The following is a 20128-nucleotide window of genomic DNA, read 5'->3' on the forward strand; positions in this document are numbered from 1 at the left end:
ACTCCAGCAACCCTCAGTTTGTTTCCTGAGATTAAGAATTCCTCATATCAGTGAGATCATATGATACATGTCTTTCTCTGATTGACTTATTTCACTTAGCATAATACCCTCTAGTTCCATCCACGTCATTGCAAATGCCAAGATTTCGTTTTGGGGTTTTTTTTTTTTTTGATGGCTGCATAATATTCCATTGTATATATATACCACATCTTCTTCAACCTTTCGTCTGTTGATAGACATCTCGGCTCTTTCAAAATAGCATTCTTACAAAGATGTGAGACATATATGTATATTTTGGGGTATTACTTATAGCCATAAAAGAATGAAAGCCTGCCATTTGCAACAACATGGACGGAACTGGAGAGTATTATGCTGAGTGAAATATGTCAGAGAAAGACAAAATACCATGAGATTTCACTCATGTGGAATTTAAGGAACCAATCAAAGGAGCCAGGGAAAAAAGAGACAAACCAAAATACAGATTCTTAACTGTAGAGAACCAACCTGATGGTTACCACAGGGGAGGTGGGTCAGGGAATGGGTGAAATATAGGGGAGAGGGATTAAGGACTACACTTGTCATGATGAGCACTGAGTAATGTACAGAGCTGGTCAGTCACTATATTGTATACCCCTGGAACTAATATAACACTCTTTGTTAACTATACTGGAATTAAAATGTGAAAAATAAAAAAAATTTAAAAAGCTCATTCTTAGAGTTGTAGAGAAGAACAGATTACAGAGGGATAGGAAGGGGAGAGCATAGTTTGGTAGTTACCACAGTGACACAGGTGGAAGATGACAATGACCTGGGTCAGAGTGACGGCTGAGGAGATGGAAAGGAGTGAATGGACTTTGAAATAGGGAGTTCTGCAAGATTTCAACCTCACCTGTCTTCCATCTGCTCTCTCCTTTGGTGCTTATCTCCACTCCCACATCTTTAACGATGATAAACCTATAGAAGACTAATCCGATGGCCCTCATCCTGATGCCACTATTTGACAATTTCGAAGGAATAACGATATGGTTACGTTTCAGAAATTTAAATGGTTTTTTTTTTTTTAAAGATTTTATTTATTTATTTGAGAGAGAGACTGAGAGAGAGAGAGCATGAGAGGGGGAAGGGTCGGGAGGGTCAGAGGGAGAAGCAGACTCCCTGCTGAGCAGGGAGCCCGATGCGGGACTCGATCCTGGGACTCCAGGATCATGACCTGAGCCGAAGGCAGTCGCTTAACCGACTGAGCCACCCAGGCGCCCTTTAAATGGTTTTAGAGCCATCATGCCTCTGCCACTTACTGCCAGTTTGATCTGGGCAAGTTACTTCACTTCTCTGTGCCTGCTTCCTCATTTGTACAATGGGCATAATGTGCTACCTACTCATAGGGTTGTTCTGAGGAGTAAATCAATACGTAAAAACCATTTGGGCACCAGCCTGCACACACCAGGCAGTGGGAAACATTAGTTCTACCGCAGGACTCCACAATTTCCGTCTCCATGTCACAAACTGAACTTCCTCTAGCACCCAAACTACCACTTAGATCTGACAATGTCCAGTTCTATTAATGGCACTAGCTAGTGATTCCAAACTGCAATCATATTTGACTCTTTGCTCTCAATTCAGTTATCACACTGCAGGCAGAAAGTTAAAATACAGATTGCTACTAAGTATTATTTTTACTTCCACCTGCACATAAAGTGAAAATTACAGCTTCTTTTATTCATTCATCAACAAATACTGAGTACCTATTAAGAGAGTCAAGCAGTTGGATTAGATTCCTACTCTAATCTTTTGTCCTTCAGATACAATTCCTGCCATTTGGTCTACACAGGATTTTTTTTTTTTTTTTTTTAAGATTTTATTTATTTATTTGACAGAGAGAGACACAGCGAGAAAGGGAAGACAAGCAGGGGGAGTGGGAGAGGGAGAAGCAGGCTCCCCGCTGAGCAGGGAGTCCGACGTGGGCCTCAATCCCAGGATCCTGGGACCATGACCTGAGCCAAAGGCAAACGGTCTCGTCGAGGGCACTGATACCAAAGCTTAGGATTGAGGAAATGATGTAAGCTGTCCATCCCAAGGTTAACAGTAGCATTAGCCATTCCTGCCTATTCTCTAGCACTACATCTTTGTGCACAGTGAACAGGTAGTATCTATTAATACTTACTTAGGTTTTTATTTTGGTTATCAAATAACTGATTTCTGAAGTTGTTCTTTTCAAGGAAATTTAATTACAACTGATTTTGGAGCTCACTTTCTCTTGTGGGTCAAGAAGGCCTAAACTCTCCAGATAAGAAGGACTGGTAGAGCCTAAGGTGTTTACATAGGGAATCAGGACCCTAAGTGACAGATACGATAGACACAGGCCTTGCCCATAGGCACAAAATGATGTGTGAAGCATCGATGATACCAAAGGATTTATTGTAAATGTAGTGGTAAATACATTGCAAATAATTATCATTAAAAAGGAACTAGAAAATTACACATTAGTTTAAAGTATGTGCTTTTTTTCCACCACCTTTAACTTATGGCTAGTACCAACATTTTAAGTACTGAAATACTTAATGCAATGGTCCATTTTCACATAATTTCATGACCATATCTTCATCGTTATTTTTAAAGCAGTTGACCATGACTTTCAGTTTCAATTATGATTCTCTGTTTTTATCAGTTCTGTAATGATCTGTAGAATCTTGTCATCTGAGTGGAAGGAAAAAAAAAAAACACCCATGAAAAAATTCATCACCTGGCTAAATTCCCAATGTATACACATGTGACTAGCAGGCATACTTGTTGAAAAGATTCTTTTAAATTAAAACACAATACTATACCAGCAATATTCACACTAAACCTAGAGATGTCCACAAAATAGAATTTGTTGCCCTACAAGTATTATTATTATAGTTACTTGACACCTACTTTGACAGGAAGCAGGCCAACGCCCAAAGACATGATGTAATGTAACCATTTGTCCTTTTTAAGGAATTAGGTCTTTAAAAAGTCCTTTAAGACCAGGGGTTTCCTAACTTTGTCAGCTGGCTCAGACATACTGAAGGATCTATGACTGTTCCATGGTCTTCAGAATACATCAGGATTTCCACAGTATGGGCAAAGGAGGAGGAACTGATACCAGTTGCTCCATGTTTAGTCCCAAAAGAAACAAAAACTTTTAAGAGGCAAGGACTCTTGGAGAGGTGTCGGTAGGGAAGTGACAGATCTCTACACAACAAAAGTAGCAAACACCAATTAATTTGGCAAACACAGCAACGGAGGCTATAGTGTTTGCTAAGGAGGTTATGGTAACAGATGCTTCTACTTTTAAACGGTTGTTCCCAGATTGTGACTTCCTAAGAACTTCTTAAATACTCTTTAGACAGGTGTAATTATCAGGGCTGCAAGCCTGATATATTAGACACTTCAGCAAGAGAATGCCCTGAGTTTCATTGGTTGCAATGGGAAATTCTGGTAAGTGGGCCCATGGCCTGGCACTCAAATTCGTGGGGACTACTTCGACATTAAAAAAAAAAAAAGAAAAGAAAAGGTCACTTGCTGCAAGGGAAACAATGACGGGTCTAGAAAGAACCATGATCTTTAAGCTCCCTAAGTCTCAGGGTAGTAGCACTATATCAGTAACTCCCAACTTGCCTGTGAGAATTAACTGAGATAACCTGTTAAATACAATCATATTGAACCCCAATGATCAATTCTTAACATCATTCAAAGTGGGAAAACCAAATTTGAATGCTTCATGATGTGATGCAATGGGAAGAACAGAGCAGCAAGTAGAAAATATCCTTTTCCTAGAAATCCACTTAATCAAAGCTTTAGATACAACTATTGCATATCCTGCAGACAATAGAGAAACACATTAAATCAAAGCATGAAGATGTAACCAACCAAATCCTAAATGTGAGAAATTTTACCAGTAAAATAGTCCAATTTAATAAAAATTACTCTATTTAAAAAGGGGGATGGTAGTAGAGGTAAGTGTTATAAATTAAGGGATTAAAAAATAACACACAGGCCTCTCCCATAAAGGAGATTAAATTATGTCTGGGGTAGGTCTTTGGACTTCGTATTTTAATACCTGCCAAGATGATTCTGATGATTTGGCAAGTTTGGGTAGGAAACACTGCACTGGACTAACCGAAAACTCAGGTGTTTATTGCAGGTTTCTGTTGAAGGATAATGTACTTTTTAAACACAGACTAGCTCTGCATTTGTGAGAACAGTAGATAAAAACATCTTGGAAACCTCAGAGAAAGTCCCTTATAATCAAAATTTACAATGCTCAGCTTTACCATCCTTTTTTTCTGTGAAATGGTCAGAAGTTTAGAAGTGAAGCTTAGAAGAGGAAAGAGTAAAAGAATCTTAAGAGTATAATTAGATTGTGAATAATGAAGCAATGTCTAGGAGTTTGATGGAATTCAGCATAAAATAAATTTTATGAAAACAATTTTTAATCACATGGACTTCAGTGTGCTCTAATGTACTCCAATGTTTAAAAATAGATGGTTTTCTACTTACATTATAAATACTTACTTTCAAGGGACCTCTTAGGATTTTCAAGCTTTTTTCTTAAAACAGAATCAATGAGAACTCTAAGCTGCTTGAAAATGACAGCTATTTTTACAGGGGCCTGTTGAGAGGAGATGACAAATTGGCCGAAGTTAACCCCTGTGAGTGTGAATGTGTTTCAGTAAATGAAAGTAAGCATGTATACCTTACCGTCTGCTTAAACACATCTGGACTTGAATATAAAATGTTATTGGAAGAATACAGGGAAATTATTTCCTGTAACTTCTCTTACAATAACTCTGTGGGAGTGAAGTCTGAAATTTTGGGGAAGGAATTAACAGTTTTATTGACGTGTAATTTACTAACCTTAAAAATTTACTCATTATTAAGTGTACAATTTGATGATTTTTAGTGTATTTATAGAGTTGTGCAACCATGACCATAATCCAGTTACAGACGATTTCTACCACCCTGTCCTCTTGGAGAGAACTGCATATATTTTTAAAGTTGCATTTAAGTTTACTTCTCCAATCTTAGACAAATCGTGATGGTATACAGTAACAGAATGTATTAAATTTTTTTTAAGCTGGTCACTGTTGAGGGGGCTACAAGGAAGGCTGGCAGCAATGATTGGTCTGGTCATACTCATTAAAAGCTATGAATCTGTGTCTTCTTATAGGTGGCACAAAGTAGAAGGAGCTTAAAAGTCTTGCTTGGCCAGTAACAATTCATTTAAGAAAGTGAATCTGTAAGTGTCTCATCTATAGAAAGGAAACTACAGAAATTAATCACAAGGTTATCAGGATAAGTAAATTTGGGATAATCCATGTAAACTACTGAGACATAGATAATTTATGGATGGCAAGTTACTATTACTGATAATGCCATCTGTAATAGCGATATTTGATTTTCATATTTAACAGATTTAAAACAATATAGCCAAGATAAAATAGAGAAGTCTTCCACTTTAAGTGAAATTATAGGAAGAAATTATGCAAACGCCAATAAAATTTTAAAAATCTACCTCAGTGGTACTGCAACTAGAAAATTTTAATGTTATGAGATCAGCTATAGGATGTACCTGAAAAGAGATCCAGCCATCAATAGAAAGAAGACGTTCCCGGTGTTGAACTTCGATATCACCACCAAAAAGTAAAACTGGAAAAGGACTTATTAGGGTAGTCTCCCTCAGATATACTCGGGTATACCTTACCTGCATAGGAATAAAAGAGAAAAAAAAAAACCTCACAGCCTAAAAATGTAAGAAATTCATTTATGTTTCATATAAGCATGTTTCTATAATTTGCTCCTATAAGATTTACATAAGTTTTGTAAAGCTACCTTTACGTTCTCACATGTGCACAATTTGCCAATTTTATAATAATCACATTCACCATCTGTGCATTTACCTTATTAAAAGGCATTTTAAAACATTAACTGTAAGGGTGAATTGTATACTTTGAACATAAATGAAACTATGAACAAGCAATTTTATAATGCCAGTGCTGTTAATTAGCTCAAAAATGAAACGGTTTCAGTGTCTGGTTTCTAGATCAATGTTCAGCTATGGCCATTAGTCAGTAATTCCTCATGTTTTACATTTAAGTTTTATGACAGGGTAATGATTTTTCGAGCCAGTGCTTCAAATTATGGATCCTTGTTAGTTTATAGCAAGCTACGATTCAAAGATTTTTTTTTAATTGTAATCTATAAATACTTGCTTTTAAGTTATCTTGGGTTACACTGTGACTCAAACTGTTGCCTGGTCATATAGAGTTTTGTCTAATCCCATATCCCCCTTATTTGGGATGCACATATAACATGTCTTTGTTCTCTGTTGAGGTAGCACCTTTTGGTAAAATCTCAGGGAACTCATACATTATTAAACAATATCTATTTGCTATAATTGTCTTTATTTCAAGTAGGAAAGATGATGGTCAGAGTAGAAACCTTAATATTTTTCTTCCAATAAGGTTTTTTTTTTTTTAAATGAGAAACTATGTACAAAAATAAACAGCTTAATTTGAGAATCAAATATAATACCTGTTGGGGCATCCTAACTTGTTACAACTGACTTCTAGAATAATGCTCTGAATAGTGGAATTAAGAATGAGCACTTTACCTTCTCCTGGTATAAGAGCCATCCATAAGTTTGCAAATCTCGATTTACCGAGGATGGATGTACTTGTGCTTTGCCTTGGGCTGTCTCCACAATGCAAGCCAATTTTTCTGTAACATCAACTGATTTTGTATAGATTATCTTCCCCACATTGTCATATAGTCCAGCGACCAGTACAGCTTTAAGAAGGGCAATTTCTTGGAAGGAAAGCATCTGTGAGGCTCTGTTCCCTTCCCAGTCATTAGATGTTGTGGATGATGAAAATCCTGCTGCCTTAACCAACTTGATTAACTCTTGCTTTACATCCTAGATTGGTTTATGTTAAAGAGACAAGATCGTAATTGATTAAAATAGAAAAACTGACAACCCTTTAATATATATTGCTGTTTCCTATCAAAATTGATAGGATGCCAAATTATTTAGTTAACTACAGCCCAAATCAAATGAGGGACGAAAAAACGATACTGGTAAATCAAGGATTAAAGAGTTATCTATTTCCACATCTCAAGACTTTACATGTCATAAAACACAATGTCTAAAATGTGAGAGCAATAAAAATGTGCCTGAACACATTTGCATTCAATATATTTATTTTAGTAGTAGCTCTCTCCTCTCCATGAGGACTAATGTTGAGGAAGAACAGGAGAGGAATCTTGATCCTGGACTGCAAATACTTTGTTCATTTGCCCCTGAGAATCTCACCTTACTTCTAACAATGACACCTTCACTTAATCTAAAATTGTTGCCTAAAATCTATATTTACCTTTAGTAACTAAGTGCCAATCAGCTTAAATTCTATAGGAAGGATGAGCATTTTTCATAGTAAACAGGATACAGCTGATTACAAGGTGGTATTTACATTTAGGATTTCCTTTAGGTTTTTGGTTTGGGGCTTAAGGAGACTTTGATTCCAGGTGAGAAGAGGCCAAACGGCTGCTCTAACACCACAGGGTAGGTGCAGGGATGGAAAACCTTGCAGCCCAGGGGAGGTGAAGAAAAGGCTCACAGAAGGAAGGAGGCGGGGAGGCAACTGGGTGGTTGGCAGGGAGTGGAGACAGAGGGGGATCCCAGTGAGTTAGCCCAGAGGCAGCTGTTTCTTCAATTTATCCCTTTTTCTACTTGTAGAAGGACAAAACTCATTCTACTGAGAGCTGTCCCTGCTCTTATCCCAGCTGTTATCTTGAATGACAAAAAATAATGGGTTAAGTTTTTATGGGACTAAAATAACCCTTTGAGATATGAGCACAGAATAATTATGTGAGATACATTAAGTTTATTTTCTGAATACTTTTATAGTGTGAAGTAGAAACTGTTTGCCTTTAGATGGTGTACTAAACACCATTTCCTATGCACTGTGAACATTAAGTATCTGCAGAGGAGCCCTGCTTTTTGCCATCAGTTGTCCGTATATTTTAACTATACTTCTACTCTCTCTCCTCCAAGAACTAATTCTGGTCCTCAACACTATCAAAACCACAGCCTGGTAAAACTGGAAAGTTGAAATGGCGCAGCAGGCATATGAGCCCAGAGATTCCGAAAGAGGCACAACATTTAGATAATCTGATAAAATAGAACTGTTAGTAATTGCTGGCTCAGAGAGAGAATGCAGAAAAAGCGAAGGAATGAAGTTTCTCATCTCATCCTCCTTAGAAAAGTCTGTGGGGTTCTCAGTTTTCAAAGAATCATCTATAAAGGGGCACCTGGGTGGCTCAGTCAGCCGAGCGTCCAATTCTTGATTTTTGGCTCAGGTCATATACACCTGGTCACAATCAGCCACAGGGTACCATGCCTTGGATGCCTTTCCATAATTATCATCCTACCTGCAACGAAGTAGCTGGCTAATATTTAGGAAAACAGAAAAGAATTTCACTAAAGGGAATTGGGGCTCTTAGGCAAAATGACTAGATTCCAAGCCTTGGAAGCATTTTATGATTATTACATTATGATTCTTAAATACTATTTTAAATCACAGTGTAATACATAAAAGTTACCTATTATAAGAAACAAAAAATTACAAATTTAGTAATTCAGTAAATTAAATCTGTACTATGTGTTAATCACTATCCTAGGCATGCATTTCTTTTTCTAAAATAAGCCTATCAGTCAACCATATGACTCCGAAATAGAAAGCTCTATTAAGACTTACCTCTAGGGTTAACAGTGATGTTCTATTAAGAAAGTTCCTCCGGCAGTATGCTATTTCAGAACGATAGCCGCCTTCTTGCCGTGCTTTCTTCCATCTACATAAATAAAATGACCAAAGTTCAACATGTTTCCTTTTCAAACTCTCTCTTTCAGAGGTATTAACCAAAGTAAGCTGTAATTAAATTACAATCACTTAAGTGGGGGGGTCTTAATTGTTGTAGGAGCTACTAACTGAATATAAGAGTATGAACGGCAATACTGAGATTTTTTGTGTATAAGAGTAAATTATTAACTCCAAATATGAGGTAATATAGGTACAACAATACAAAGTACATTATTCTTAAATTTTAGAAAGGATTAAAAAAAAAAGGAATCTTTAAGATAATTATACCTTGACAAATGAAGTAACTAAAAGGTAAATCTTAGATGTATCTTTTTAATGAAAGTCAAAGATAAACTTTTTTAAAGTAAATAACCTCCGGTCACTGACTTATTGATAACACCCAGATTTTTTCTTTACCCTAGGTATGCGTTGTAGATTGTCAGGTGGTCTGAATCGGCCATAGCCAAAGCTGATTTTGCAAGATCTGCCTCATCTTTCCGACCAATAGGTGTAGTAAAAGGAGACTTCTCGGTCATCACTGCAGCTAGTGTTGCCTATCCATAAATAACCAAAACATTTATCAGTAAAGAGGTAAACATGGAAGGGTGATTTGTAAAAGAAAGCAAATCATACAACAGTCCCACTTTCAAGTTGCATGTTTCTTCTTTTCCAATACCTTTATTGTGTTCTACGATAGCTAACATTTTCATTTTGTTTAATTTTAAAAAGATATCACTTTTAGACCATATTTATAAGGAGGTCACATCACCAGAATCAGAGATAAAAACCTGAATGTGGGTGTATAGGGATTCATAGTCTGTCACACAGTTAGAAGCAATCTCAGAATCACAGCTCATATATCTTGACTCTTAACTTACTAAATTTCCATTGCCTGCAATGTTCTTTAAATACTTTTAAAACAATTTGTAATGTATTATAACCCATTTGTTGTTGTTGCAGCTTTTCACATCAATTATCATGACAGAGGTTATTTTTTGGACTCAGCACAATTCTGGTGAGTATTCCTAATACTAGAGAAACAGACTACTAGAGTACGTTACGTTACGCTCTTTCATTCTGTTTTTAAATGGCCTTGATTTGCAGTCCCAGAAAAGGCCACAGCCTGGTAAAACTGGAAAGTTGAAATGGCGCAGCAGGCATATGAGCCCAGAGATTCAGAAAGAGGCACAACATTTGTTAATTCTGAGATAATCTGATAAAATAGAATTGTTAGTAATTGCTGGCTCAGAGAGAGAATGCAGAAAAAGCAAAGGAATGAAGTTTCTCATCTCATCCTCCTTAGAAAAGTCTGTGGGGTTCTCAGTTTTCAAAGAATCATCTATAAAGGGCACCTGGGTGACTCAGTCAGCCGAGCATCCAATTCTTGATTTTTGGCTCAGGTCATGATCTCAGGGTCGTGAGCTCGAGCTCTGGCTGGGCTCTGTGCTAGGCATGAAGCTGCTTAAGACTCTCTCTCTTTCTCCTCCCCTCCCCCACAGCTCACTTGCTCTGCACCCCCCCCAAAATCTATAAATATTTCAAGTGGGATTTTTGATAGCAAAAGTCTATACAAGCCAAACCCATTTACAAAATAGTACCTACAGTATACTTAAGGGATGAATATATATTATCTTGTATATAAATGTAAAAAGTTAAAAATTATTTCCAAACTTAGCCAAAACGATAGTTAAAGTAAAGAAGCAAGAGCAGCCATTTATCTTACCACTGGGTCAAGGCACCCAAATATGGCACCAAAAATAAGCATCTTGCCAATCTTGACATTCACAGGCAGAGCTGCAAGGTGTTGGCCCAGTGGAGTCAGTGTAGGCTCATTTAGTTCACATGCTCCAATTTTTCGGAGTAAATTCATTGCATTGCTGATTACTTGAAGCTGAGGAGGATCTAAGGCTTTGGAGAGGAAATCTTCAGGAGAACCAAGATTGCATTTCTGCACATTAAAAAAGGGTGATAAATCAGTATGCTATTAGAAAGAATTAACCAAAGAGATGGTCAAATTGGAAACAAATTCTGAGCAAAGAGACATAAATATCTCAGTAAGGCTATCCTGTTCTTTTTCTTATAATTGGGAGTGAGACACTGTGTGTGTGTGTGTGTGGGGGGGGGGATGGCTGGCATGAGGAGGAGATCTTCTAGTCCACATTTTTAGTTTCTTCATTCCTGATTTTTGTAAAGTCAAAATCTAAGAACTGAACGGTAATATAGATCTTTCAGACCAGGAGGCCCTTGGTCTCTGTCAGGGTTTCTCAATCTCAGCACTGTTGTTATTTTGGGCCAGGTAATTCTTTAAGAGACTGCTGTGCAATATGCAGTGTTTAGCAGTAGTCCCTGGCCTCTACCCACTAGATGCCCATGTAGTATGGCCTCCTTCTCCCCCCAGTTCTGAAAAGCAAAAATGTTTGAAGACATTGCCAATTGTCCCTTGGTGAGCAATATCGCCCCCAGCTGAGAGCTAGTTTTAGTCTATTAAGGATGAGTGCCTGTGGTAGAATTTAAGCACAGTGGGTTTACTTATAAAAAGATGGGGGACAGGGCGCCTGGGTGACTCAGTCGGTTAAGCATCTGCCTTCAGCTCAGGTCATAATCCCAGGATTCTGGGATCGAGCCCCATGCTGGGCTCCCTGCTCAGCCCGGAGCCTACTTCTACCTCTGCCTCTGCCGCTGCCCCCTGTGTGTGCTCTCTCTCATGCACACTCTTTCTCTCAAATAATAAATCTTAAAAAAAAAAAAAAAAAAGATGGGGAGGGGGTATTTATTAACGAGTAAATAAAATACTTGAAAATCTAGAGAAACGTAGGGTAAGAGAAGTCTTCATGTTTTGTTTTTTCTTTTTAAGAAAGGGGTAAAGAATGAAAAAATAGCATCTGAATTCCTTCGGCATTACCATAATATGAAGACATAATTCCTCCAAAGGCACACGCAAGATTTCAGGGACAGAATAGTCCATAAAGCCTTCAAATCTGAAGAATAAAATAGTGTTAAACACGTGACCTCTTATCAGAAACGCCACACTACACGGACTGACGTACTTCCGACTTCCAGTGCTGTGTCATACCTTTCTCTGGTGTACATCCTGAAGCAGAAGCCGTCTCGGACCCTCCCCGCTCTCCCCTGGCGCTGCAGAGCACTTGCTTTACTGACAGACGTCTCAACCAAAGAACTCATCTGACTGCTTTCATGGTACCTGAAGAAAAGTTTTAGGAGAGAATATTTAGAGAAAGGACTTAAATCAAAATCTGAAAAAAAGCTGGAAATAGGTGACTCTTAAAATTACATTGAAGACAGGCTAAAAAAAGTCCATCATAATTGTGGGCCATTTTCCAAGTCATGTTTCATATTTAAATAATTCAGCAAACTTTGCAAACTAAATCCCATACTACCCAATTAAAAGCTTCAGATACCTCTCCAAGGGAAAAACCTATTTAACTTAACCTTTCCCAAATTAATGTGACCATGGAAGATGTTTTATTTTAATGGAAGGCCTATGAATTATGCAATAAGACTTCTTTGAAAGAGTTTGAGAAATGCTTCTCAGTAGTCATATGCATTGCCAAATATTGCTGAAGTTTCCTAATAGAGGGAGAGTGTACATGGATTACAATAGACTAGCAAGGTCGTCTTCCCTGTTTTTGCAATATAAGCATTAAAACATTTATAAAGTAGTAATCTTTTTATGAAGATTCAGGTAAGGTTACCTAGTAAGTGCCAATTACCATATCATGTACTTTCAATTATGAAAAATATTTATGCTCCCCATTTGCATATGAGGGGACTGATGATTATACTTACTGTATTATTACTTGCTCAAGATTACAGATGAGAGATTTAAATCCAACTCTGATTCCAAAATCCATACGCTCTGTTATAATCTCATAAGTAATGTTTTTGTAAAGATATTTTACAAACAAATTTACAAAAAATTACGTTCTGAAAATTTTCTCAGAGTTTTCTACAAGTAGCAGTATGGGAAAACTCAAGACATGAAACTTGACATTTACTCTTGGACATGTTAAAGTTTCTCTGAGGCTTTTTGCTTCGGGTAGAATTAGGACATCTGGGATTTTCCCTATATGATTCTGTGATTTCTCCCAAGAATATAAGAGCACCAAACCCTTTTCAAACTTACTTATTTTCTTTTGTTCTTCCAGTGTCAATTACAAATACAACATCTGGAATAGTGATACCTGTCTCTGCAATATTTGTTGCTAAAACAATCTGAAAATAAAAGCCAAAAGATTTAGATAACAACTTTCAGCAGTGTGCAATCATTTAACCTATATTGTTTGACCTAATGAATTTTAAAAAGTGAATTTCAAAATTATTTACTAAAATTCACCATCAACTTGCTATTATTATGTAATTTTAATTCTTTACAATTAGTTTTCACAGCTTAGCTTGCTAATTAAAGTTACAGATTTTTATTCCAACAAAAATACCGTTCCCCTAATTCTAGTCAGTCATCTTAAAAATGAACTAAGTAGCCTGGGAAATTGGGTCCTGAGTAGAGACAGCTCAGCACAACCATTCACAATTATTGGGACAAAAACAGCGTATCAGTAAGAAGTTGCTGTCCTGGCTCTACCATTTACTAGCTTTGTGACCTCACCTAAGTTATTTTACCTCGGGTGACTTCAGATACTTCTACTATAGTTTAGGAGATAGAAATAGATGATTTCTTAGATCCATTTCTAGTTCTAAAATTCTTAATGGTGATGGCTGAATACTGCAGTCTTTGCATTTTTTCTCTTGCGTCCTTGGAGATAAAACATTTAGGAAATTTTCCATCAAATACTCACTTTCGTACTGTTCTATCTCAACTCTGTAATTCAATAGTGAATGCTTGTTTTTCCTATTCATTTGACCTAGGAAATAATCTGGGTTCTAATACTTAGATGGAACCTAGGTGCTTATTCTATCTCAGTAACATTTAAATTAAAAAAAAATTTTTTGAGGGCTGCCTGGGTGGCTCAGTTGTCTGCCTTCGGCTCAGGTCGTAATCCCAGAGTCCTGGGATCGAGTCCCGAATCGGGCTCCTTGCTCAGCAGGGAGTCTGCTTCTCCCACTTCCTGCCGCTCTCCCTGCTTGTGCTTGCTCGCTCTCTGAAAAATAACTAAATAAATTGAAAAAAAAATTTTTTTAAGAGGTAGAACTCTTTTCTTTAAACCAAGAAGCCCAAATGTTACAGATCAGAGCAGCCTCAGAACCCAGGCTCTTTCTGGGAGCTCTTAGATTCCCCACAGTTCTTACACTGTGCTCTTTTATCCCCTCCTAAATCTGAGAAACTCTCTGTCAAGTATTTCTTCACATTTAGAATCCTGAACAGAGGAGACATGAAAATACTGAGACTGTTTCCTAACCTAATGATCTATATGTTACAAAAATAATCATGGATGAATAGCCTGGAGAACAACAAAGAATCCTCACAGGATTCAAATAGCTCCTGACACCTAATATCCTTCATGAAAAAGATGGGAAAAATAGTGATTTTTCTTTTCACAAGCAAAATCCATGCCATAATATTTTTCGTCACTCCCCTAAAAGCCCTGGCCCCTTAATAATGCATAATATAAATAAATATTCAAATACTTCAATTTCAATACTGGGTTCACTTCTGATTATGTTAAGCTAGAGAGCATCTGGAGTCTGCCATGCACTGTAAGGCACTTAAAAACATTTTAATAACTGTGATGTTACAGAGTCCTAACATTTTCACAAAATATTCTCAGAAAAGATCACACATAAATTTGCTGCACTGAATTTTACCTTCCTGACTCCAGGAGGAGGAACTGTGAATGCTGCAGCTTGATCTTGAGTTGAAAGAATAGAATGCAGAGCTATCACTTTATATCTGAAAGTTAAAATCATAATTCTTAGCAAGAGTTTCTCTTTAGAAGACACTGCAAAGAATAACAAAATTTATTTGCAAATAGCAATTTAATTTTTTATTATGAAAAATTTCAAACACACAAAAGTTCTGAGAATGATACAATGAAACCACATATAGTCATCAAAGAGAAGATACTTCATATGAATTTATATGGAATATAGGGTTTAGAATTTAAAAATATGCTTGGATATGATAACCGTGACAGCAGTAATGAACCGTATCAGGAAAGATACACTAAACAGCTGATTCCATATGTCTGGATCATAAACTGAACCTGTAGGGGTTTTGCGCTGTCCAGGTGGTTGGGGAGGGGAGTCACTATCTTATTCTCAAACACAGGAATCCCTCTGCTTACTCATATTAAGAAAATAGAGGGCGCCTGGGTGGCTCAGTTGGTTAAGCGACTGCCTTCAGCTCAGGTCATGGTCCCGGAGTCCTGGGATCGAGTCCCACATCGGGCTCCCAGCTCAGCGGGGAGCCTGCTTCTCCCTCTGACCCTCTCCCCTCTCGTGCTGTTTCTCTCTCTCTCTCTCTCTCTCTCAAATAAATAAATAAATAAAATCTTAAAAAAAAAAAAAAGAAAATAGAACAAAAGCTGAAATAATACCTAAAATTTTTAGTACATTAAGTGCTATAATAGAAATGTTAAAAAGCTTCACTTTGGATAATTTTAATTAAAGGTAAAAAGACTGAAAATTCTGATCAAGAGTTTTAATAAAACATTTTTCTATTTTAAAACTACTTGGAATATAATGAAGATTTGTAGTTACCGTTCAGAAAAAAATCTTCTGTCAGTTGATAGGAGATCATATAACTGTTGAATATGTGCAAGTCCTGGTAAAAATATCAACACTGCTCCTTCAATATTTCTGAATTGGGGACTTCTGTCTGAAATTCAACATAAGAAGAAAGGTAAGGGGTAACATGTAACATGTTAATAAAACATCTTCAGTTAGCAGAAAAGTTTTATCAAAACAAATGGAGTCAAATTAGAAAAAGATACATACCTAAATATATAAGAAGTTCCAAAATGAGATCAAGGTTGATTTTATGAGGATTCATGTAGAGAATAGCATGCTGAGTGCGGTTGCTATACTTTTGGTAAAATGGATTTAAATCAGCACTTGATCCAGTATGAACTGGTATATATTCCTACAAGAAACACAACCAGAAAAAGATGAACAAAAATATTAACTATTTTTATAAGACAAAGAAGGAAAAAGGTATTTGCATTCATTCAAAACTGTATTTCTGTCATTATTTTGTTAAAATATGGTAAGGGTAGTTTTTTACAGTGGAAAAAGTATAAAATTCGAGGTCTTGTGTATTTCATTTCATTCAACTTCCTTAAGTATAGCAAAACTTTTAATCTTGTCCTGTACATACTAAATTAAAGAAGAGCTAAGAAAAACAGAACACTGTATGCACTGTTCTGTGGCAACTAAGAAGCAGGCCAGGAGAGGTTAGAGTAACTTTTTTGGGAGGGGGGGGTCGGGAGGGGCAGAGGAAGAGGGAGAATCTTATGTAGGCTCCATGCCCAGCACAGAGCCAGATGCGGGGCTCTATCTCATGACCCTGAGCCCAAACTAAGAGTCACATGTTTAACTGAGTCATCCAGGTATCCCCATAGTAACTTCAGTAAGTAGTTTATATCTGTTCATTCCTACTAGATTCTACTTTGGTTGCTGAATTCCAATTATCTCTTTTGAAATACCTTTAATTTTCTGAAGTACTTCTTTAGTTTCTAATTTCTATCTCCAGAATTTTAGGGAAAGATTTTACTTTATGCTTTCTTGATTTATCTGCTTAACTAGAAGATAAAGTAACTTCGTGTTTCCATCAGATTGGATATAAGCATGAAATATCACGGATACAATAAAAATACTGGATATAGTACTACTGGTTAAAGTGTAGGATAATTTAGCTTTTATGACAGTTCTAAAAATAAACATGTCATTGAAACTAACTCTAGGAAGAACTGTGCTTGCTCTAGGATAGCTTCAGCTATATAGCCATACCAGGACAGAGACTGCTGTCTCTGTCCTGAGAAAAAAATGACTGCTGAGAAAAAAATGACTGCTGAGAAAAAAATGGCAAGGATCTATCTAGGTTTTGGGCCTGCCCCATCCTCAACACCTAAGGTGTTCAGATAAAGTAAAGAAAATAATTACAAATTTACTCCTAAATAATTAATCATTGCTATGAAACAATAAGGGTTGCCTCTTATTTATATGGTCCTTGATTTTTTTTATGTCTGTATAGTATAAAAAGATAAAATATCATAAACCGAAGATTAAAGAAATGACCTTTAAAATCTGCTCAAAATTCGGGGCGCCTGGGTGGCTCAGTCGTTAAGCGTCTGCCTTCAGCTCAGGTCATGATCCCAGGATCCTGGGATCAAGCCCCACATCGGGCTCCCTGCTCAGCCGGGAGCCTGCTTCTCCCTCACCCACTCCCCCTGCTTGTTTCCTCTCTGTCTCTCTCTCTCTGTCAAATAAATAAATAAATAAAATCTTAAAAAAAATAAAATTTGCTCAATCCTCTCTCTCCCTTTTCTACCAAATTATACTCTAATTCACTGTGCCAGCCATATGATTCAAACCTCTCACAGAAGGTTATGCCCTGGATATCACTATCAGATGTCTTTGAAAATGTTTTCTTTTTACCTGATACTTTATTCCCCCTGCTTTGCTTGTAACATTAATGGTAATTTCTTCTTCTTCCTCCAGAAATTTCTGACAGTATTCGGAGTCTTTCTCCAATACAAAGCCTGTTTCTTCTATTATATCTTCAAGATGAAAAACCTACATAGATTAAGGTATATAAATGGTGAACTCAAATTCTTTTCAGTAAATGTTTTAAAGAGAATGAGGGGATCGTTATCTTTTGAATGTTACCAAATGTTAATTTAGACTATTATGAGAAAAGCTTCTTTCTACATTATTTGGGAATGGAAAACTTGGTTGATAGAGATGAGTTTGTCCCTACAGTCTCAGGACAAATTACATTATGGTGTCTATTTTTTAATTTGTGAAAACTGATGAAAAAGAGCTGTCTTTATGAACTGAACCCAAAGGACAAACATTAAGAATAGAACAGGCAGAAAAGCAGCTTCAAAAACAAGCCTAAATTTGAGAGGTGGGTGAAAAAGGAGTTCCTTATTGCCAGGCAGTCACCCTCAATCTGGTCACAATGGTTTTGACACGGAAGTGTGTTTTATGTTCTGTACTTCTCAGGTACGTCTTTCAGCAGAATCCTTCCTTCCAGCCCACCCACCCTCAACCTGATTCCCAAGCCATCTCCAAGTCTTCTCCTGACTTGCAGTACCGTAGGACTAGGAATGGGCTCACACTAGTATAGGGCTTATCTTCTGGGGAGACTCCCTGGTAGAAATGTAGTTTCTGTTCATGTACACATTATAAAGAAGACTTACCTCAACAGGATAGCTTCTTCCTGAAATTCTGAGAATAGGGCAGTGTGTGAAATACGTAGAAAACTTTTCACTGTCTACAGTGGCACTCATTAGAATCAAGTGCAGATCAGAGCGTTTCTGTAAAATTTCCTTCAAGATAATCAGTAAGAAGTCTGACTGGACACTTCTTTCATGAACCTAGTATAAATGGAACAAAAAAATTTAATCATATATAAGGTGTAATAAAAGGCTAATGTAATCAGACACTCAAATCTACTAAAAGTTAATATTTAAATATAGTCGGTACATGTGGAAGCAGAGAGAAGCTGTATGTTTCAATAAGGTAGATCTTCAGAATTGAAAATCAAGTCACCCTCTAAAAGTGAGGCCATAAAAATCAGCATATAATGAACAAAATTAGCTATGATAATAGGATGCAAGCTTAGGAGATGGTTTTTAAGTGTTTGGTTGTAAGATTAGGTTATCTCCTAAATTTCCCTTAGAAGCCCAGCCAGGGTGACTCCTAAAGTTCTGCCACGAATACCAAACTGTATGGTCATCATCATCATAAGACTGATGGTTCATGCATTATGTAGACAAACGGGGGTTGTTTTGTAGGGATCTAGCAGGATCTCAATGAGTTGTCCAAGAAAAATGGTTTGTAATGCCCTTCTGGCACACACGTTTTGGGGAAGAACATAACAGATGTGGTATACAGAACTCTGTATCTTCCAACTCTGTGTATTCTGACTTATTTCTACCCCATTTTTATTTTTTAAGATTTAAGACAGCACACAAATATTAAGTACATCAAAATAAAAATTAAAACCGGTTTTTTTCATTTGTTTGTAAGGGAGGCAGTAATAGGTAAGTGTTCAAGTTCTGCACTTAATCGCTTGGGTTCAACTCTTGGCCATTTACAGTATGACTTTAAGAATGTTAAATATTTCTGGGTCTATTTCTTCTTCTATAAAGCAAGAATACAATAATATAAACTTTGTAGAGTGCTTGTGACAGTCCAATGAAATCACGCAAAGCCCTTCGAACAGAGCCCAATAAATAGTAAGTACTCAGCATTATGCTAGATGCTGAGAATGTAAAAATGACCAAGATAGTTCTCTCCATTTCAGTTTACAGGCTGGTAAGAAGATAATGTACAGGATGGTTTTAAATTTACAAATGAAGGGGAGTTAATTCAGGACGTCAGGGAGTTTTACTAAGAGAAATTACCATCAATGCTAAGAACTGAAGGATGAGTTTGAAAAAAAAGATGTAATAGGATAAGAAAGGGACAGAAAGTGGTGATGGGATGCAAATTGTATAAAATTATGGTAAATTTTGGGGACTGGAAAAGCAAACATGATACCTTCAGCATGGGAAGGGGCAAGAGATAAAGCAGGTGAGGTGCTTGGTAATCTGCTGTGTAAGGCCCTGAGACTTTACAATAATGACTTGGGCAGTGATTAAAACATTTTAGGGGCGGGGTGCCCGGGTGGCTCAGTCGTTAAGCGTCTGCCTTCAGCCCAGGTCATGATCCCGGGGTCCTGGGATCGAGCCCCACATGAGGCTCCCTGCTCAGCGGGAAGCCTGCTTCTCCCTCTCCCCTACTTGTGTTCCCTCTCTCGCTTTGTTTCTGTCAAATAAAATATTTAAAAAAAAAAAAACCTTTTAGGGGCACCTGGCTGCCGCAGTCAGGGAGCATGCAACTCTTGATCTTAGGGTTTTGAGTTCAAGCCCCACATTGGGTATAAAAATTAGAGAGTACTTAAAAAGAAACTTTTAAAAAAATCTTAAAGTAGGGGAGGCAGGCAAAAAATTTGGCTGTAAACATACCAGCAGCCAGCAGGAAAAGCTACTTAACTCACACAGTGACTACAAACTAAACAAATCACACTTTTCATAATAATAAGGTAGAAGTATTATCCTGAGCAC

General features: G+C 37.1%; 1 protein-coding gene across 2 annotated transcripts in view; it reads right to left on the reverse strand.

The window, feature by feature from the left end:
• Positions 1-2398: 2398 nt before the first annotated feature.
• DHX29 (DExH-box helicase 29) overlaps positions 2399-20128 on the reverse strand; it is a 43939-nt gene continuing 26209 nt past the window's right edge. For both annotated transcript variants that reach the window (XM_044916768.1, XM_021702138.1), the window contains exons 13-27: positions 18218-18394; positions 17451-17588; positions 15792-15936; positions 15555-15672; positions 14661-14745; positions 13024-13112; positions 11953-12081; positions 11782-11857; positions 10603-10827; positions 9297-9433; positions 8778-8871; positions 6635-6937; positions 5594-5725; positions 4537-4633; positions 2399-2694 (exon numbers count right to left, since the gene is read on the reverse strand). In XM_044916768.1, the coding sequence (XP_044772703.1) occupies positions 2639-2694; positions 4537-4633; positions 5594-5725; positions 6635-6937; positions 8778-8871; positions 9297-9433; positions 10603-10827; positions 11782-11857; positions 11953-12081; positions 13024-13112; positions 14661-14745; positions 15555-15672; positions 15792-15936; positions 17451-17588; positions 18218-18394 (2001 nt within the window). In that variant the 3' untranslated portion in view covers positions 2399-2638. The remainder of the gene's footprint in view (positions 2695-4536; positions 4634-5593; positions 5726-6634; positions 6938-8777; positions 8872-9296; positions 9434-10602; positions 10828-11781; positions 11858-11952; positions 12082-13023; positions 13113-14660; positions 14746-15554; positions 15673-15791; positions 15937-17450; positions 17589-18217; positions 18395-20128) is intronic.

Source organism: Neomonachus schauinslandi, chromosome 7 (assembly GCF_002201575.2).
Source record: "Neomonachus schauinslandi chromosome 7, ASM220157v2, whole genome shotgun sequence".
Classification (NCBI taxonomy): Eukaryota; Metazoa; Chordata; class Mammalia; order Carnivora; family Phocidae; genus Neomonachus; species Neomonachus schauinslandi.